Source organism: Mycteria americana, chromosome 11 (genome assembly GCF_035582795.1).
Source record: "Mycteria americana isolate JAX WOST 10 ecotype Jacksonville Zoo and Gardens chromosome 11, USCA_MyAme_1.0, whole genome shotgun sequence".
Classification (NCBI taxonomy): Eukaryota; Metazoa; Chordata; class Aves; order Ciconiiformes; family Ciconiidae; genus Mycteria; species Mycteria americana.
The window spans coordinates 1,177,936-1,197,936 of NC_134375.1; the positions used below are offsets into that span (position 1 = coordinate 1,177,936).

The following is a 20,001-nucleotide window of genomic DNA, read 5'->3' on the forward strand; positions in this document are numbered from 1 at the left end:
CTGGCAGAGTAAGGAAGTGTCCTGAGCATCTGCTCCCTGCTATGCCTAGCAGATGGTGTGCCAGACATGCCGTTATTTGGACCCTCCAGCCATTCCTCCTTTGCAGCTCCTGGCAGTGGGTCAAGCGCTTATCAGGCTGGATATCCAACTGCTCAGGTCAAGGAGCAATCCCCACGGTTGTTGTACAGTCCCAAATCCCAGGCATTCCATCAAGCGTCCAAAGTTAAGTTGCCTCTTTCTCCTGATGCTTAGACATCTTAAGAATTCGGTTGCATGACAAACATCTCTTAATTCCTCTGCTCAATTCTTGCATGCAGATGTAACCTCCAGCAGCTTTCTGCCAGGAACTCACCAAACTCTTGAAAATAAATATTTTCAAGCCACCTGAGCCTTTCAGGTTCTTATTTTGAAGCATGTTTCATTTAAGAACAGTCATTACCATACCTCACCCAAACATCTAGCCAGTCCCAAAGTGTTCTTACCCCTAAAGTAATATTTTTTTTCTTATATAGAGAACAAGAGAAGGAATTGGGGACTGCTCGCCAGTGTTTCTTACAGCTGTTTCAGGGCCAGTTTAAAGATTTGTTTGTTCTGATATTTGCTATAGCTGTGCTGTACACAAATGCAGTGGATAAAAGGAGAGTGAAATAATGATGTGCTATACCACCTTATTTTGGTACACTTGAACTAATCCAAAGTAAGATATAGAAAGAAAGGTGTTTTTAAGGATTCTCATGTCGGCAGACATCCCAATTTTAGGCACAGGTTAGGTTGGCTTTCCACATTCATTCAGCAGGGACTATGAGAAAAAAGCTGATCATGCCTGCAGATACTTGAACATTTTGCAGCATTGGGTTAGAGTGCCTACGTGCTTTGGGGTTTGGACTCAGGTTAGATAAAACTAGCATTGCAGGGCTTTGTCTTTGCTGTGATTTTTCCACTGGGGAAATTTTTTTCTGTGGGTTAACTCCCACAAGAAGAAACACTATCCAACTTTATTTTAGTATTCAGGATGGTTCCTGTGTGATTCTACTACCTTGTGTTCAGTGGTTAGCTTTAAAACCTCCGCAGGAAAAAAAGACCGACAGTCTGCCTTCTCTACCTATTGTGTAAGGCTTATAGCACTGTAAATACACTTGGCGGTGACACCTTGAATCAGTGGGGTAACAGCTAAGCCTTTGCATTAATGGAGTTTGGGGACAGTGAACAGTGCCCAAAATGGGCAGTGGCCTCTGGCTGTGCCCAGGAGGAGGCAATGGGCATGGGCCAGACTGCACTCATGCACTCATTACAAGCTTTTATTGTGCTGCGTTACTTTGAATGATGATGGGAACCTCAGCTTTGACAGGCCACTCCAGTTTTCTAAAACTGTGCAGAAATGCTTCTGAAATAGCTTTTGCGATATTTATAATTGCTGCTGGATATTTGCCTTTGCATCTTGGGCAGTTTATCAAAATAACAAAGTGTGAAACCTAGCAACAGATCTTAGTTTTAAGAATGACCTAGAAAACAAATAATTACCCAGTGAAGTCACTTGTGCTATGACGAGTTGATCAGCTCATCTCTATTAATCCCCAAAACTGGTCAGGTCTCACAATTTACTTGTAAGCCCAGCAATATTCAGGATGTGAACTGAAGCTCTGTGTCCTGAGAGCAAGCAATTACATGCAGATTTCAGTTTCAGAAAGGGAGGAGCACTGAAGGGTAGCTAATTTGTTCAAGTCCAGAGTTGCAGAGAAAAACCTGAGCACAATGAAGTCTTAGAAAATATGAGGCTACAGAAAACAAGCCAGTATTTATTATTAAAAATGTCTTACTGATGAATCAGTTGTGAATGGGTGGGATTAGCAATGCTACCTAGCAGGGGCAGACAAAAGAAAAACATAAAAGGCAACAGATTGGAGAAGAAATCCCACTCCTTAAAAACATAGTGTGGAGGAGAATCTGAGGCAATGTTTTTATTTTCCTCACTTGGGTTTAAAAAAGAATCAGGATGTTTAAGTTCCCTAAAAATGTTCTAGGTCGCACAGTGACGGTCATGGTGGTACAGAAGCATAAATCCAGTGCAAGAGAGTGAAGACACCTTTACATGAGAATTCAGCTTAATGGAAATAGCATTAAACTTTTGTTTTCCCATTAATTTCAGCTGGAAATGGTGAGTTGCAGCTACTGCCATTTTAATGTGGACATTTCTCAATAAATCCATGAGGGAGCTGCTGTTTTGAAGGCCACCAGAGCCTGAGCAGACCAGCAGCAGGAGACGGCTCTGCCACCTCAGCTGAGTGTGCCTGGGGCAGGATTTTAGGGGGTGAGGTCCAACGAAGGTCCCCTGCCAGGCCCGGGGCTGCCTCTGCGTCACTCACCCCACTGGTGGGTTTCAAGCTATTCTGAGCTGGTGCAAGATTCCCACCACAGAGCTGTAGTATGGTTTGAGTTGGAATAAGAGGATTTTGTTAATTTACATCTCATTTATGATATATTTTTCTGCCTTCTTAGAGCGTTGGCTATGGCATGTTGACTCCCAGGGACACCTGAGTTGAGGGATTAAAAGTAACTCTGAGGAAGTATTACTGACTTTAGGTGACCCTCAGTGACACTCTGCCTATCTCTTTACTCTGTTCTTCATCAGATGCACCTTCTCCCATTGAGGACACCTGTCAGAAGCACCTCTCCAAATCCAAATCTGCACAATTTGTGATGAAGTAACTACCTGGATTTTAACAGATCCCTTTGTGGTGTAATACTAGAATTTGCCAATGCACCACATTCCTTGAAAAAAAAAAACAGCTGAAGTCTCAGGTTTCAGGTAGAAGTTAGAAACAAGAAGGGAAAGCCAATGCGGCAGTTGCGCCTGCCAGCCGTCCCTCTTTTCCATCAGTCCATGGCTGGGCCAGTGTGAAGCAGAGATGCTCTCCTCTGTGTCCTTAGCTGCTGCCAGCCTACCAGTTCCCTTAGGAGGTAACGGAGGAGAAGCATATTTCAATAGTTTCACATGAAATGGGGTTGCCTGGAGCTTTTACAGTCCTGCAGCTGTATGGTCCAAATCTACTGAGGGCAATGGTGCGTTTTGCACCAGCTGAAAATGATGTAAGATCACAGGCAGCCCCAGGTAGTGCCTAAAAGTAACAGATGTGGATTTTAAATGAGCTTTGGCACATGCAGCCAACATGGCTTCAGAGGAACATAAAAACCTGACACTGTACCGATGCTGACATACTGATTAAAGACAGGGCATGCGAGTATTTTCTGGCTTAGGCCAACCAGATATTTATTTGCTACTAACAAAAAAACTTCCCTGAGGAATTCTGAAAATAAAAAGCTAAAGGAATTTCACATACACACTGTAGGCTGAGGACATTGGCTTGCTGCTTCTTAGATCCAGGTGACTGAGTGTCGCATTGGTGCTCACAAAACAAATACATCCCTGCACGTGAAGCACGGGGAGCTCCAGGCGGTGTCAGGGCCCTGAAGAAAAATTGGCCAAGGCAGCTTCATGACTAAAAGGCAGTATTCAGCCATTATACAGTTTATTAAAGGGATAAGGGTTTATATGTACCAGGACAGAGCGTGACGAACACAGGCAGAAGTTGAAAGTAGCTTGAAAAACCCCTGCAGCTGCAAGCAAATACATTGCTTTATGTTCTAGACCCTGTGGAGTGCTCAAGCACGTCGTTGTTTTTATTATGTTTGGCATTTGCTCACCAGTTCATTACCAGTTATTTTTGACACTGGAACTGGAAATTTTGACACTCTGAGATGCACTAAAGGAGCCAGGCGAGCTGTCCTGCTGATGGGGGGTGAAGCAGTCATCTCCCCCGCCCGGGGGTAAAGCAGGGGTACATTCACACCACCTTTATGCAGCTGCTTAGGAATTACAATGGTCCAACTAAGAGAGGTGTTTGGCTCTGTTCAGCCTTCATTACGTTTTAGAAATTCATTCTACCCGCGGTGGAGAAATGAGTATCCCAATTTCTGTGTCTCTACCACCATACTTGCCCAATGGTGTAACCTGTAGCAACAGGTGATCACATTTTCCTACCAGATTGGCAACTCCTTTTTCAAGCAGCGTGGTAAAGTTGCCCAAGTATTACTGTCTCAGAACTATTTATGTCAGCTGAACTTGTCGTGACATTTCCCTCCTTCTATCGGGCAGTCCGGCGGTACGGGAGCGTCTGGTCCCGCGGATGCGCTTATCCTCAGGCTGACGCGAGGGAACACGGGCTTTGTTCCCTGTCGGTGGATGGAGAACTTGAAGCAGGAACTGCACTGGAGATGTGAAGCACCGGGAACAAATGAGGTACTCGCAGCTCTTGTGTGCAGACTTGGGGGCTGCCACCAGTACTTCTCACGTTACCCTTTTGTTCTTTCCATGCTGGTGTGGCCTGTTATACCCTCCATTCCTGCAAATGGGAACCATCCAGCCATACCCGTGATTTTGTCTCCACGCGTGGCTGCTGTTAGATCCCCCTTGCACAGTAATCACCTTTTTATACTCAACTGCTTCCGACGCCTCCTGACTTGCAAACCGTCCTGAAAGTGCTTGTTAGCAAGGAGCTAGCCGCCAGAGATATGTGCGTGGTGCTGCATTTTCTGCTGCACTCTCGCTTGGGCTGCATTAGGGCAAATTTTTGACACCGTGGCTGACAGATGAGGCCGTTAAAGATTATATCCAGCCCTTCCCAATGGACGTGTTCCTGCCGCTGCTGCTGCCGCCGCCGCCGCCGCCGCCCCTCCGCAGCGCTGCCCCAGCGCCGCTCCGCGGGCACGGCCGCCGCCGCCCGGCAGGGGCCGCTCTCCTCCCTCGCCGCCGCCACCGCCCCTCGCGGTGCATGCTGGGAATTGTAGTCCGGCGGGCGGCGCGCCCCGCGGAGCGGCGGCGGGCGCGGACTACCGGCCCCAGCGTGCCGCGGGGCGCCGGGCCGGCCGTTCCTTTTGAATGATTTCACTGCGGTCGGCGCTCGGGGCGAGTTTCGCAGCGGCGGCGCCGCGGCGTGAGGGGATCCGCGGCGCAGCGCAGCGGGCGCCTCGCCCGTTGATGGCAGCCCGAGCGGGCTCTGCCATGGCCGCCCGCGGGCCGCGGCGCTGTTAGGAGCGGCAGACGGGCTGCGCGTTCTCCTTTTCGTCCGCCCGCCTCGCCGGCTGGGAGCCGGCGGCCGCCCCCGCCGCCGCCGACATGTCGCTGGCCATGGAGGAGGAGGAGTACGCCAGGCTGGTGATGGAGTCGGAGCCCGAGTGGCTGCGGAGCGAGATCAAGCGGCTCTTCCAGGAGCTGGGCGAGACCACCCGGGAGAAGATCCAGGCGGCGGAGTACGGGCTGGCCGTGCTGGAGGAGAAGCAGCAGCTGAAGCAGCAGTACGAGGAGCTGGAGCTGGAGTACGAGACCATCCGCACCGAGATGGAGCAGCTGAAGGAGGTGAGGCGGCGGCGGGGGTCCCGGCGGCAGGTGCCCGCCCTGCAGGGCGGCCCGGGTCCGAGCGCGGCCGCTGCGGGTGTGGGGGGGCGAAGGCGGTTTGGGGAAGGTGGGGGCGGGACAGGTGGCCGTCTTTGGAGCCCGGGGGTGGTGGGCTGAGGCGCCCCGGGACTGCTGTGGGGCGGTCGGAGGGTCAAGCCCCCGACAGAGTTTGGAGCGGGGCGACCAGGCCTCAGTCTTGCTCCAGGCTGCGCGGTTAAACCCTTCCTTCTCCAAAATGACAGCTCTCAGGGACGTTTGCCTTTACCTTTCAGACCAGGAAAGAAGGAAAGAAAAAAAAAAAAAGGCTTTTCTGCCCTAACCCCTCTCCTGCGCCAGAGGGATGGGGGAGGGAAGCGGGTAAATGCTTTTTTTTCCTCTTCCCGTCTCGTTTTGCTTCAGGCTCTGGTAGCAGGTCGGCCTCAGGGCTGCAGCAAGGAGAGGAGCCTCTTGGCTGCCCCCAGTGAACCAGTGCAGCTCTACCTCCCGGCCTGGGGCTGCTCGCTGCTGTCACCACGCTCCTCCTCGCAGAGGGACCCGAGCAGGCGTGCATGGCAAGGGCAGAGGCTGGGGATCAGGGATGCCTGATTGACGGGGGCCAGGATGCCTCTTTGGCGGCTGTCACATGCCAGCTTTTGTGTGGAGGGAGAAATCTTGCGTTGGTGTTAATGACGTCCTTAATGCAGACCACCACGAAAATAACATAACGGGCTTTAGTTCACACAGCTTTGTTTTGGTGCAGTTCCCTGCTGTTGGCCTTTTTAAAATTTTTTAAAGGAAACTTCAGATCGCATCTAACCTGTACAGTGGGGTAAGGTTTGTCAGAAGAAATGCTGTTTTCTTAGGTCAACTGACATGGAAGTTTTTCTCGTGCAAGATCTTCTCCAGGTCTAGAACACGGGAAAAGTGCTGCCTCAGGAAGAGTCCGTTTACAGAGTGACACTGGCTTGCCAGAATATGTAGACACATGGTTAGCTCTCCTCATGAGAGCATAGCTGATCCCCTGCCAGTCCACTACATGGTATGTCCCATGGGAACTTGTTTGCCTGCTTGTACCCTTGGTTATTTCGGTGACTTGTTTCCATGCAGGCAAACCTGTGCTGCTTTTCAACTGATTTAGGCCTTGCCTTGATTGCAAAAGGTCTGATACAGCCTAAGAGGTGAATATATGTGGTTTTATTTGACTAGTGCAAACTGTATCCATTGGGTCTTTGGTTTACCTCTTTCAGTTGGAAATGGATTTGAAGTAACATCAACATACGCTATTTCAAAGGGAAAGTAAACACTAGTAAATGGACTGGTACAAATTCAGCTGAACCTGTGAACGCCCTCACTTCCTGCATCCTGTGTGTCTTTTGGTCTTGTAAATAAAGCTTTATTCTGCTTTTATGATGTTAAACAAGCGTAAGCAAAAGAGGTTAATTACTTTGATTTTCATGGCTATAAACTTGTTAACTAAATACACAAGCTGAACTGATGTACCACTATAACTAAAGCCACTTGAGACCAACACAGCAGCATAGAGTAGCAGAGATGCTATGTGAAAGTCAAGAGTAGAGGCAGTCTTGAAAAGAAGGTGAGAGCGATAGAGTTGTGCTAAAGGGAAAGAAAAGTCAGTAAACCCATTTGCTAGGTGGGGTGGGGAACATGGCATCGAGAGGTGGAGGGACTGGCCCAACCTCATACAGCAAGCCAGTGCCTGACCTACAAGTGGAAGGCAGGTTGCCACAGTCACAGGCAGTGCTTTACTTGCTGGGTTGTGCCGTGTACACTTGGGCATTACATATTTTTGCTTTCAGATGGAAAAAGGCTTGAAGTCAACTTCTTTTCATTCTTTTAGGGCTGCAACACTTCAGAAGCTTGTAAAAGAGATTTAAAAAAAATGGAAATGGCAGGATCAGCAATGATTCACTCCTTTTTGCTTTTAACATTCTGAAGGACTTGCTTTGTGTGTGCATGTCCCATTGTAATTAAGTCAAAACCTGGGAGGCAAACAATTCTGGGAACAGCTTGGGGACTCTGCTAGTTAGTCTACACAGGGAAAAAGCATTGGTCCTCTAGCTTTCTTGTGATGCTGTGGAGGAATCTGGTCTGCATTAGATCTTGTAAACCTTTAGCAGATGCATGAAACATGCTCTCAGAGGAGGAGTTTATCTTTGCTGTTTATGCAACTTCCTGCTTTTCCCAGGCACAGCTAGAGGAGCCTTGCATACAAGACTTGCCACCCTCCAACCTAAAGGGACTCTACCTTGGGTTGCCTGAGGTTGTTCTTGGGGAAGGCAGGGGACGGATGGTGGCATGTCTGACTAGAACAGGAGTGCTTTCCATCTCTTGCTTCTTAACTGTGACTTCATGCAGCCTTTTAAAATACAGCAATTCTAGTCTCTATAAATCTTGTTTTGTTCTTGTCTGCATCTGGAGACCTCAATAGCACAAGGCCGTCTTATGCTGAGTGCTGTGCAGGCACACAGCAAAGTTTCCTGTCCTGCTGGGTGCTGTAGATTTGGATATACTTTAATTTGTTTAATGTTATGAAGCACCTCGTATCATGGCCCTGTTTGTACCATAGGTAAATGGGCTCTGAGCGTGAGAACTTTGTGATATAGTTTGTTGAAAATGCAGACTTTTCTGCTACAGTCATCAGATCTTCCATAGCTTTCTGGCCGGGTTCTCCTACCTGCCCCTCATCCCCAATTGTGGCAGAATTTTATAGCCTTAACCTCCACAGATTTATCCCTTTGGTAAGTGCAGATGGCATCCTCAGAGCATTTTGTAAAGGTGTCTGTGTGTACCCTGTATTTGCAATTCAAGTCCTCCTGTGAAGCTGTCCTGACCTTGCACTGGGGCTTCACACCAACCTCTCTTTAGTCAGGGTCCTTGATAAATTGTTGACTTTTCCCTGAGTTTGTCCTTTTACCTGCTTGCGTGCTGACTTGATCTCATATCTTTTATGGTAATTTGTGCTGCATTTCTTCTATCATTTTCATTTGAGAGAACTAAATATAAATACAAACTGTCTCCCCAGGTGAACTTACTGGTTAACTTGAGTCCCACCTTTGCTTTTGCAAAAGGGAATTGATTTCAAACTTCTATTAAACATTACAGTTAAATAACACAGTTTTCCCTAGTTCAGGAAAATAAGATACTGGCTTTCATGTAGTGAAATACTACATCATATTGCATATGTATAATTTTTATTGTTGTTTTTTCCCCCCTCTAGGAGATGAAGTAATAAAGAGTTGTTTCTGTAGGCTGTGTTCAACTAGTAAGTCATCCTGCGAGCCTATGTCTGCAATGGCGCTAATTGTATAAACTATAGGGCTGCATACCTGCCTGAGCTGGGATTTCTGTATTTATGGGGAAGATATGTAGGATCAGCTCTTTGTGCACTCCTGCTCACAAAAGTGATTGGTGATTCAGTTATTGGCATTCCTGATGATTTGTAGGGGAATGTGGCATGGAAGGTTAGCTTGGAAAATGGGTTATCTGCTGCGCTCGGTACTTTCGAGTTGCTTTTGAGATGTCTGTTAGATTTATAACTTTTAGCGCAGTTATGAAACTGGCTGCTGTCCAAAGCTCCTTTCTGATTAGGTGGTTATGTTGTATTGGTGGTGGGAGACTTGTGTTTAAATCCCTCAGAAAACATGGGCATTATATTATGAATTATTTATTTCTGTAATAACGTAAAAGTATGCAAGTAGACTGTGGCTGTCCTTAAAGTTTAAAAGCATGTGTCAATACATCACAGTTAATGTAATGTATGTGGTTATATAGGGTTTTTAAGGGAGAGGGGAAAAAAAAAAGCTTACAAAGAAGAGTGGCAATGATCTGTACAGGACTCTTCATTTCTCTGTAGGGTGGCAGTGGCTCTTGTTTCTGTTTTTTGCCTTTAAGATCATGTATTTACTTTATGCCATGACATGAATTCTCTGTAGAGGATTCCTGGGTACACTCGGAAGCTGTCTTTGAAAGAAACATTCAAATAACACCTTGGGCTCCTTTATTTCCCATTAGCTAAAGTGGGGTGTACTACACAACTGAGGTGATATGTGCCTGGGCTGTAATAGTTTTGCTTTGCTTAGTTCACTGACATATGTAACAGTTAATTGGATACATGATACTTCATCCAGACTGGTTTAATGTTTTAACTGTGCACCTTCAAAAGTGAAGGAGAAATTGTTCCCTTTCCTGTATACCTTATATAGTGCTGTATACCTTATAGACAGATACGTAAGCTAGTTATTGAAGTAGCAGTGATTTTCCTCACTGGATTTATCTACTTTCAAAGCATTTTACCAACTGTGCTGCTGTACTGCTGTGCTCATTTTGTGTGTAGGAACATAAGGGCGAAGAGGGAAGAAATGGCTGGGCTAAAATCACCTAACAAGCCAGTGGCAGACTGGGATTAAATCCTCTGTGCTCGTAGTTCAGTGCTGGATTGGCCACGTCTTTTCATTTAATCATGGTAAGTAATGATGTTCAGTAGTAATGCCTGTAAGGCCTCAGGTACACCTTTGCAGCCTTCTCCTAACAAATATGCAGGTGTAATCTTGAATCCTGCTGAAAGGGAAGGATCTTAATGACATTTGAGATTACCTCTAACCCTCCAGCTCTGTTAAAACCAAAGGGTTTAATGCATAAAATAAAGGAAATGTTTTTTTAAATAGACCAGTTTAGGTGAAATTTAATTCCGGTTATACATATGTAAATCCAGAATAAGAAAAGTATAACTACATATTGATGTTGGGGAACTGATACCAGTTTTGCACATACTAATGGAAAATAGTTATACTTCTGTGAACCTGTCTTGTGGATTTAATGGTGATTGTTACTTGCACTCTTAACACCTCCCACACTTGAAATGAAAGCAGAGAACAGAACTGCTGTCTTTAGTGTAAAATCAGACTGAAAATTGTGGTTGGGGTAAGCAAAATATTCCTGTGCAAACTAAGCTTCTTGTATTTTGATAAATCATAGTTGGTTTATGTTAAGAATAGAGCTACCTATAATTTTAATCTGATGTCTGCAGCGGTATAGACACTTAGTACAGTGTTTTGGAAAAGCTACTTTTCTTACATATCCTTATTTTGGAGAAAACAAAACCTGAAAAGTTAAACATTCCAGTTTTTCCTGCTATACTAGAAACAGTAACCTGTAAGGCTTCATGTTGCTAGCTTCATTTTCTTTGCTAGTGTTGCTTGAACTGCCTTTCTTAAAAATCAGAAACAATAATATTCTTAAAGTGATTATTTCAGATTATTTTCTTGTGAAATTGCTGAATTTTCTTCTTGGGCTTTTTCTGACAAAATTCCCTACACCGTATGTAATAGAACATCCATAAATATTTGGGTGAATAGTAAGGACCTTCAGGTGGAATTAAATTATTAAAAAACCCCCATATTTCTGGGGTAGTGGTTTTCCCTAAGCTTCTGTAGTCTCAGCTGAGAGCTGGGTCTTGGTGAAACGTGATGTTTTATTTTTGTTTTGTGATGCCTGTCTGTGCCTTGGCCCAGAATGAGGGCTGTCCCTGACCCTCCAGCAAACATTAGATAATTTGTTTCTAATTTTCTACGTTAGATTAAACCCAAGGTTTCATGAAACAAAAGTTTGGCAGCAGTAGCCCCATTTACTACATATTTTTCCCCTGGAAGTGTGGCAGCGCTGGGTGTTTGCTGTCCTGGTCGAGGGGATACAGTGAACTGCACTACGGAACTAAGCCAAATTTTCCTTTTTTTTTTTTTTTGTTAGCAAATTTCTTTTTGTTTTTGAGTTAGATCAGTTCCCTGATTTGTGTCATAGGGGCGCTGTACGTGGTTGTGCAGGTACCACCTCACCGGGAGTGTGTTACAGTAGCAGCAACCAGGTGATGAGAGGAGCACCTTAAGCTAGTCTTGCTGCTGAGCTCGGCAGTGAAACTGCTGTCTGAACAGCACAAACCATAGCCTGCACAGCGTGCGTGGGTCCTCCTTGCCTGACTGCTGGGAATTAGCAGTCTTGGGGATGCTGCAGTGGTGACAGCATTACTCTCAGGCTGGCGGTTATGGTAGGGGTCTGTACTGGGATGTAGTCTCTCTTGCAACACTTTCTGTCTTTACCCAAATAAACCGTAGCTATTAGAGACTCACGTTTGGCATCCTTCAGTGCACAGTCCCAGATGAGGGCACTTTAGAGCTGAGGCTCTGCGTGTGGGACGGAGGGCTGCCTGGGTGTTCAGAGAGCGCGGCGATGGGGGTCAACGGCAGGGGACAGGCAGTCTAGGCAGGAGAAACACCAGATCAACTACTGCACGCTGGCAGCCTCTCTCCGCAGGTACTGCAGGGGAAGATTTCTTCAAAGCATATTGCTGAGGGCTTGAGTGAACCTGGAGGGCTTCTGATGGGCACCGCTACGCGGCTGATGGCTGTGTGTTCCTGCATCCCTGAAGCGGAAGTTTGTGCAGCCCCTGACGTGGCAGACATCCTGCCTGGAAACTGAAAGTCTCAAACCTAGTGTCATCGATGTTTTATCGCACAGAGAGTTTTGTGCAGCTCTGCTATGGTGGTACCCACGGTTTACAATTCTCCCTTGCCATTTCAACATCTGCTGGAACAAACTCACTAGTTTCAGGGGTGTTAATACCCAATTTATCTCTTTGAATTTAGGACCATTTTTCTTCTAATCTGAAAGAAAATTCTAATGATTTGGAAAATTGCCTGGTTTCCCTAGGAGAGGGATGAGTGGGTGGGAATAGCAGTTCTCAGGGCTCTGCGCTGCCCTGGAGTTAATGCATTCACCATTTCCTCTTTTGCTCTACTGTATGTGAGGTTGTGACTAATCTGTAGCAGCGTGGGGCCATAAGATGACTTCCAGAGGGTGAGGCATCCTCCAGGCATTCATTTGCTTGCTTTCTCTGCTTTTGGCAGACTGCGGAGAATTGTTTGTTCAGAGCTGGTAACCCAGCAACAGAGGAATATAACGTGGGTTTGAAATATGATCCACAAAACCTTAGCAAAGGGAAGTGAGATAAATAAACTTTGCCATCCAAATGAATGCAGGAGCCTCCATTTCAGAGAATAGCTGAAGTTTTAAGTGTAATAGCTGCAGAACTGTCACTTTTTTATTATTTTTTCCCTTCCTTCAGCTCTTGCCTTCCTTCTTTCCACCTCCTGCTTTCCTTCCCCTCCTCTCTCCCCAGCTGTTTTCCCTACTCTAGCTGAAATACACACCAGGCAGCGGAGTCTGCCTCCCCATCCCAATGTGTGTCAGGCTCACCCCGTTGCTTTGGAGTGGGTAGATGGGACCTACCTGAAGTGTCTGCTAAAAGTTGTGGTCTGTCTTGCCCATAAAACAGATGGGTTTTCCACTGGAGCTCTGGGGAAGCCGGGACCCACGTAGTGTCTAGAGGGTCCTTTACATAGAAAACTGCTTGGCTCTGGGACGTGGGCCTAATTGGGAATGTTTGGCCTGGACATAGTTGAAGCGTGGTGTCGGAATGGATATGGTTTCTCTTCGGTCCAGTGGCCGTGTTCAGCACTTAGGTCAGGGAAGGCTGTGCCGTGTTAGGACATATATAGCTCTCGCTGAAACGAATGGCATGTCTGGTGGTGTGCTGCACTCATGCTGTGTGGCCCAGCCTCTGTGGTATGCCACAGTCCTTTGTCTCCTTAAATCTTTTGGTTTTACCCCTTAATTGCTGCCAATGTGCAGTCTGGCTCTTAGCAAGCTTGTGGAGTGGTGCTGAGCACTATGCTGTAGGCAATGAGGTAGTATTACGGTAAATTCATTAGGAAGTCTCTCCGTATGTGCTGTCTGTCAGTGCTGAACAGAACTGGTCCTGTAGTTTAGCTCTAGCTCCAAGGCAGAGAAGCATATTGACCTAATGGATGAATAAGCTTATTTCTTCAGTATTGCTACAAACTAAAAGGACATTTGAACTGCCATCTAACCTGTCAAAACCAAACAAGTTTCATTGCTTGCTGTGCATAGAGTTTGTTACATCTGATTTTAGTCTCTTTTCGAGGTCAAAATCCTTTTTGTTTTCAAATGATCAGCAGATGATGTTTGTTTGGAGTTTGCTGTGTTGCATGAACTGATGACTCTAAAGTAGAAGGGATTTTCTTGCACTTCCTGCACACAAGGCTGTGTGTGTTTTGAGGGAGGGACTTGGTTGTGATGCCCAGTGTGGCTGAATATCATGACATGTCTGTACTCCAACCCCGCTCTCTAGCTCTTGGTAGAGCTCGGCAGTGGGTGCCCTGCCAGTAGCTGTGAATGAAACTTTGCGACAGTATGATGTTAGGAAGGAAACGGAGAGAATGCATTTTCAAGCAGTCAGTATATAATTATTTTGTGGTTTGCAATGATGTCATTTGGAGGGGGCATTCTGGCCTTTGAAATGGGAATTGGCTATTGTAGGATGAATGTGACTGTCCCCAAGAGGCAACGAGTAGAAAAAAGCGGTGTCATGTAGCATGCGCCCTCAGCTTTTGTACGTACTATCAAAAGAGGAAAGATTGTTTTGCCAAAACATACTTCCCTAAATAAATTTTGGTCTCCGATTTAGCTGAAATAATTCAGCAGTGGTCCTGATTTAACTTTTCTCTGGCACAGTTTAATCCAGTAGCTTTCTGAGACTTGTATCTATGTGAATAAAGGCTCCAGTCTGACTCGCATCTTATTTCACTGTGTTCAACAGCTGTGCAAGCAATTCCATTTGGCTCCCTTTTGGTGATACTTTCATAAAGTATTTGTTTTTAACCAAGAAGTGGTTAAAATCAAATATTCTTGGATGTTAAAATCAGGTAATAATTTTTCACATAAATAATTTGTCTTGAAGTGAGGAACAGGGATTGATCTGTTCATTTCCAGCTCAAATTTTATTCCGTCTCCTTCAAATTTATATAAATGTACATAATTTAACAGCTGTAATGTCAATAACAGTGCGGCTTGACCTATAACAAGATGTGTCATTTTTCCCTTCATTTTTCCCTTTCCCTTCATACCTATTCGTCCATGTGGTTCTTTTTATCCTCAAACTTTTGTGGCTTCAATCTCTGACATTTCTCATTGCAAAAGTCTATTTTACACATTTGGTAATGGTTTTCATTCTGTCACTCAGCAGTACTGGGATATTCTCCCACATCTTACAGCTGCAGTGGTAGGCAGAGGGTTTTAAAGAAGAATTTGCATTTCTAATACAGCAACGTATTTAGTGTGACAAAACGTATAAGAAAATGCAAACCTTTGTGCACCCTCTGAAGCATTAGTACCCTTAAGAAGGCTTTGTCCTCTAGAAAAATACGCTGATTTTCTTTTCTCCCAATTATAATGGAATGATAAGTTTTGTGATCTTAAATAAATCCGACTGCTCTAGCTTTTGTTGCCAGCATTCTGGTCTTTCATAACAATATGGATGGTTGTTTTTAAATTTGAATGGCTGGTTGGTTTTCGAGATGAATGAGATCCTGTCATGTAAAAATCTGCCTTACGTGTACATAACAAGTAAGCCTAATGTGAAAGTGGGATCTTTAGCATACTGTACAGCTACATGAAATCTGCATTTAAATAGCGTAAATGAGTTAACTTCAAGTGCATGAAAACCAGAACATTTTGTTAAGTTGGAAAATCCCCTTCCTGTGGCAGGTTTATTTGACATTGCTTGTGTGTTTATGTGGAGGCCTTTCCTTCCTGGTGGGAAGGAGAACATAGGTACAGTAGATGGCGATTTCAAGTATTACACTGGGCTTATTTTTAGTCTTGATTCATAATTTCTTTCCTTGTGTATCTTTAATAAGAATTTTACTTTAAATCCAAACTTCTGATTTTTGTGTCACTGGTTTTGGCAAACATTTCTGAATTTTTCAGTCTGCTTGTGTTAGGATATAATGGTCTTTTCCTCCTGGCATTTTTGTGATCAAAACCATTTCAGGTGGGCAGGAGGGCACTTATCTGCCCCCTCATGTCAACTGCAAAGGTTACATAGAGCCAATGAGGGCAGAACTGTAATTTACTTTTCCTAATTAGTAAGATCCCTCTAACATCTGATTATTCAGTTGTGATGAGATCCTCTGGGACTTCAGTGGGAACAGAGATCAGTCTAATATGATTTGTTTCATAGGTGAGTTATAACAGTCTTGCCAGAAAAAACTAATTGAAGTGAGAGGGACTTAAGAAAACATTAAGACCTCTTTTCTGCCGTGTGCTACACTTGCACGGGATGTGCCGAGATCTGTGCCCATACTTGTGCAGCAAACCTGTACAGGGGAGACAAACGTGAAAAAGCTGCCCCTCTAGCCTCAAATACAGTTTTTCATAGACAAAATCTTGGCTTTGAGCACTACCTATGTATTGGCAGTGTTGCCAGTCTTAAATGCCAAGATATCAGGAATTGTGCCTTTAAAAAAAATTATGCCTACAGTTTTTTTGAAGTGAGGATAGAGGAAGGAGGAATTGAGAGTTAGGTTGACTTGTTTCTTTTGTGCACCCACAGAGGCTAGAAAGTACCTGAACTGCCCCTGCGTTTTCCCCTTCTCTCCCAACGAGGATGAATTCCTTGACTCCAGTAGTTGAGTTTTAAATGCCAAATAATTTAAGTCCTCTGATACTCATGAGACGGTTTTATATTTGCACGTCTGAAGTGTTAACTGAGCATCTAACCTTGTACAGATGTTTGTACTCCTAAGCCTCTAATATAAACAAATGCATGCGCAAAACCATGCCCTTAACTCTGTAGCTGCTTTGAGTGTAATGTGAGTTAAAGCTTGTGCTTTCAAAGAGCCTTTGTTGCAGCTTTTCTAAAAACAGCAGAAAAGTCTAGTCTATGTTGTGCTCTAATTACTTACAAAATGGGAGATTTAATGGGAATGCAGAGAGACCCTGAAACCTAATGACCAGGACTGCAATGACCTTTCTTCCCCGACAACAGGAAAATTATGTGCTAGCATTTCCTTGGAGCTGTGCCTCGGTGTTTGGTGGGAGAGCAGGCACGCTGCAGCGTGGAAGTTCCGTGAGACGCCCTCATAAATACTTGGATTTTGTTTTGCAGTTGCAGCACCAGATTTTTGTCTTGTTTTTCTCCCTCCTTTATTTTAAATGGGTTGGGAATGTTTTATGGACAGGAAGTGGGAATGGCTGTTTCGTGAGCACAGCTGTTTTAAATAAACTTAAACCAGTGGAAGGGTGTTGAACTCTCTCCTTTCGGAAATGGCCAAAACCCTCGTGGAATTGCAATAGCTCATTTGCTTTTTGAAACAGCAGACTTAGTTTTTAAACTGTCCGCTTGCATCTTTAGTTTACTACAGCATCACAAGTTTCCTTAATGTGTCAATGAGGCTATTAAGGATGTTTCCCTCATTAAATTTGTGAGAAAGTAAATTGAAGGAAAGGGATTTTAGATTTTATGCTTTACTACTGGAGTTTAATCTTAAATTAACATTCATTCCTTCTTTAATTCTGTTTAGAATTAGAATTTCTAATTCTTGTTACCCTTGTTGAGAAATGGAATTTCAGGATATATTTCCAAAGTCTGTTTTCAAGTAAAACTTAATGTACTTAAGCAATCCTTGATAAAACTCCCTTAAATACAGTCAATGAGATTAGCGCTTTCTCTCACACTTGCGCTACAGTACAGGCAATTAAATACTGAATGGATGGACTTGGCTAATTTAATGTGACCTTGGTGAACTGCATTGAGAAATCTCTTTGAACATGTCAAACCTAATTGCAAACACAAATTTCCTCGGGACACACAACTAACACAACGCAGATTTCTGTATTACATTGGAAGTTGTTAAAGCATAGATGTGTATTGAATATCTTGCAACAGGAGGCAGCTACTTGTATTTTTGTTCCTTTCTGTGTGCACATATGCACATGCCTGGCAAATTCTAGCATTATGAGAAGACTGAAAAAGCTCAAGTCTTTCTTTTTTGCATACAATAGTTAAACACAAGAAGAAAATACCTTCAATCTGCTGCTCTTTTTAAGAATGTATTTTGAAAGATGTTTATGATAATTCACCTTTTTATATATATATGTATATATAATGAAAGGATGTGTAAATCATTCTCTTACATAGGTCTTGGCAGCTACCAGTTGAGTGGGAGGAAAGGGTACGGAGACCAAAAATGAGATGAGCTGGCAACTGAGCTTGTAACTTTAAATCTTTGTTTATGCTGAGTATTATCAAAACATTCCCCATGACTGCCCAAGCACTGTGTTCAACAGAAACCTCCTCCTGGAGCTGTGGTGGTGGAGGATGTTGCAGCCTTGTCTGATACCTTTCACTTTCTCCCCCCCCCACCCCGTTGCTCTTCTAAAGTTTTGAAAAGGGTGTTGTTTCTGCTTTCCAAATAAACTCTTCTGGAGAGTTTCATTGGCTCTGTGAAAGGAGTTTTGAAGGAATCTTTCCCAAAAGTGAGTTGGATAGTTACAGAGCTGCCTCTCTCATTTTCTGGCTCCTAGTCATTCCATGCTTGCCACTGCATGAAAGTTTGGCCCTTTTGTTCAGATCCCCTCTGATTTACAGTTGCTGAATTCAATCTCCTAACTTAATATGCATCCTTTTGGTAATTCAGTTTGGTCTTAACATTTCTTTGTGTTCAGAAGATAAAAAGGAATACATGGAAAAGACAACAAGTCTTTTTTGTAGTGTTTTTCCTCAAAGAATGCTGTTTCTCTTGCACTCCTGTTTGTCTCTATATGTATTGTGCACTCAAAAGCCATAGTCTTCATTGACTTGAAAGGGAACGTCTGAGGCTGGGGGTAATGTAAGCCAGGCAGGCTGGACAACTGGGTGGGTGGCAGGCAGGTCTGTCTGAGCCCCCCACTCCCCACAGGACCCAGGAGAAACTGCAGTTGCTTGATTCGAAAGACATCAGCCAACTCCAACCCTCCTTCCCGTCTTGGGTCATATGCTCCTCTGTAAAACCCACAGGGCTTTGATTTTGTTGTGTTACTATTGCCAATTGTGAAATCGCTGCAGTTGGAGAGCAGAGTACTTTACATAATCTTTATAAAATTTCTCCTTTTTCTTTTCATGAAGGATTTTTACCCAAAAGGCCTTCAAACGTGAAGGCTTAGAGTAAAATAAAAAAATATTAGGAGTTTTATTTGAAATTTAACATTACTAATCTGTTACAAGCCTGTCCTTTTTCTTAGAATGTTAGCAATTACCATGGGTAACTTGCTTTCAGTTGTGCATGTATGCTATGTTTTGTCTTGCATTGGTTTGTTTATATAATAAACAGTAATTACATGGTAATTTCTGTATTCGCTATATTAATATTATAGCAATGCCAAGTGTACAAGTATATGCACAATTGGCTTAAAAAGAAAATGATAAGCCTTGGCCCAGGCTACTTTGTCTGAAGCATAGTTAGCAGGAAGGAATGTTGTTCTGCCCGGGCCAAGTAATCTCACTCAAGTGAGACAAAAGCTGTCTCGCTCTCATGTGACTATCTCTAAATACTAGCCAACTTCAAATGAAAGTTTATCTTTGCACGACAGGTAAGTTTGTCAGTGGTGGAGAGCTAATGGTGATCTTACAGCAGATTTGCATGTTAATAGCTTGGTGCTTGTGTGTCTTTTCTTGATCAAGTGGTGGTTTATCTAGGGCCAACATGATGGTGAGCAACAGCAGGGAAAGAGGGGATATTCCACTGGGAAGCTGCTACACAATGGCATGTAGCTGACTTACAAACTGCGGTGAGGGGCTGTACTTCCTGTGTGAGAATAAGCGAGATTCACCTCGTGATGTTTTCAGGCTGGGATGGATGGAAAGGGCTCAGCACATGCTGATTAGGAGCATCCGCTGGTAGGAACGTGCCTGTGCGTGCACTAGACTCTTCTGGCTCTTGGGTGCAATTTGAGGGCTTGAATATAACATTTAGCTCCCACCTGCAGCTTTGTCAGTGGCTTCGTTTCAGCCACATTTGACTCAGACTCTGTAAGTGAAATATAAGGCAGCTATTTTTGTAAGTTTCTTCTTTTAGGGGTAATTAGTACTTTTTTTTGCATGAGTGCAGCCTATGTTCTCTACTGTGAGTCCAATTCAGGAAGCTATTTAAAGGTGGGCTGAATCCAAAATATCCAAACTAATTCCTGGGAAATGAGACTGCTTGCACTTAACTGGCTAAATTAGAGCAGTGTTTGGGGAGGAGGGGTGTTTTAAAACATTTTTCCCCTCCCCCACTGGTTACAATGAAGTCTTGTTCTAAGACCCTTCAGTAATCACAGAAATATTTTAAGAGCACATTTGAGTCACTTGGAACAAATCCAGCTGTGGAGTTGTTTAGTTTCAGCCTCTAGTGTATTTGTGCTACAGAACAGTCCATAAAAAACTGAAGACTGAACCATAGCATATACATAAGTAACTGTTGCATTAAAAGTTACTGTCATGTAGGAGTCTGAGGAGTGGCTGGAGGGGGGGAACCCTCCCGTTGAGTCACGAGGTTCAGACAGGACCCCCTTGCTTTCTAAACTCCTTCTCAGAGAGGAGTCTAGGTGCGGCTAGGTCCAGTCTTAGTCTCAGACTTGGTCAACGGTTATTTTCTAAGGATGGTATATGTAGCCAC

At 44.2% G+C, this 20,001-nt stretch overlaps 1 protein-coding gene and 1 long non-coding RNA gene across 8 annotated transcripts in view; one reads left to right on the forward strand and one right to left on the reverse strand.

Moving 5' to 3' along the window:
• Positions 1–1,810: 1,810 nt before the first annotated feature.
• Positions 1,811–5,001, reverse strand: LOC142415772 (uncharacterized). 5 transcript variants are annotated; one of them, XR_012777523.1, is made up of 3 exons: positions 3,557–5,001; positions 3,339–3,465; positions 1,811–2,950 (listed from the first exon to the last, which is right to left on the reverse strand). It is a non-coding gene; the product is annotated as an uncharacterized LOC142415772 (long non-coding RNA). The 5 variants fall into 5 exon arrangements; XR_012777522.1 differs by having other exon boundaries at positions 1,812–2,769; XR_012777520.1 differs by lacking the exon at positions 1,811–2,950 and having other exon boundaries at positions 3,243–3,465; positions 3,557–3,615; positions 4,484–5,001.
• The window catches only part of BICD2 (BICD cargo adaptor 2), a 98,311-nt gene continuing 83,247 nt past the window's right edge, over positions 4,938–20,001 (forward strand). For 2 of the 3 annotated variants that reach the window (XM_075514498.1, XM_075514499.1), the window contains exon 1: positions 4,939–5,413. In XM_075514498.1, the coding sequence (XP_075370613.1) occupies positions 5,174–5,413 (240 nt within the window). In that variant the 5' untranslated portion in view covers positions 4,939–5,173. Of the gene's footprint in view, positions 5,414–20,001 lie in introns of all 3 variants that reach the window. The other variant, XM_075514497.1, reaches the window with a different exon arrangement.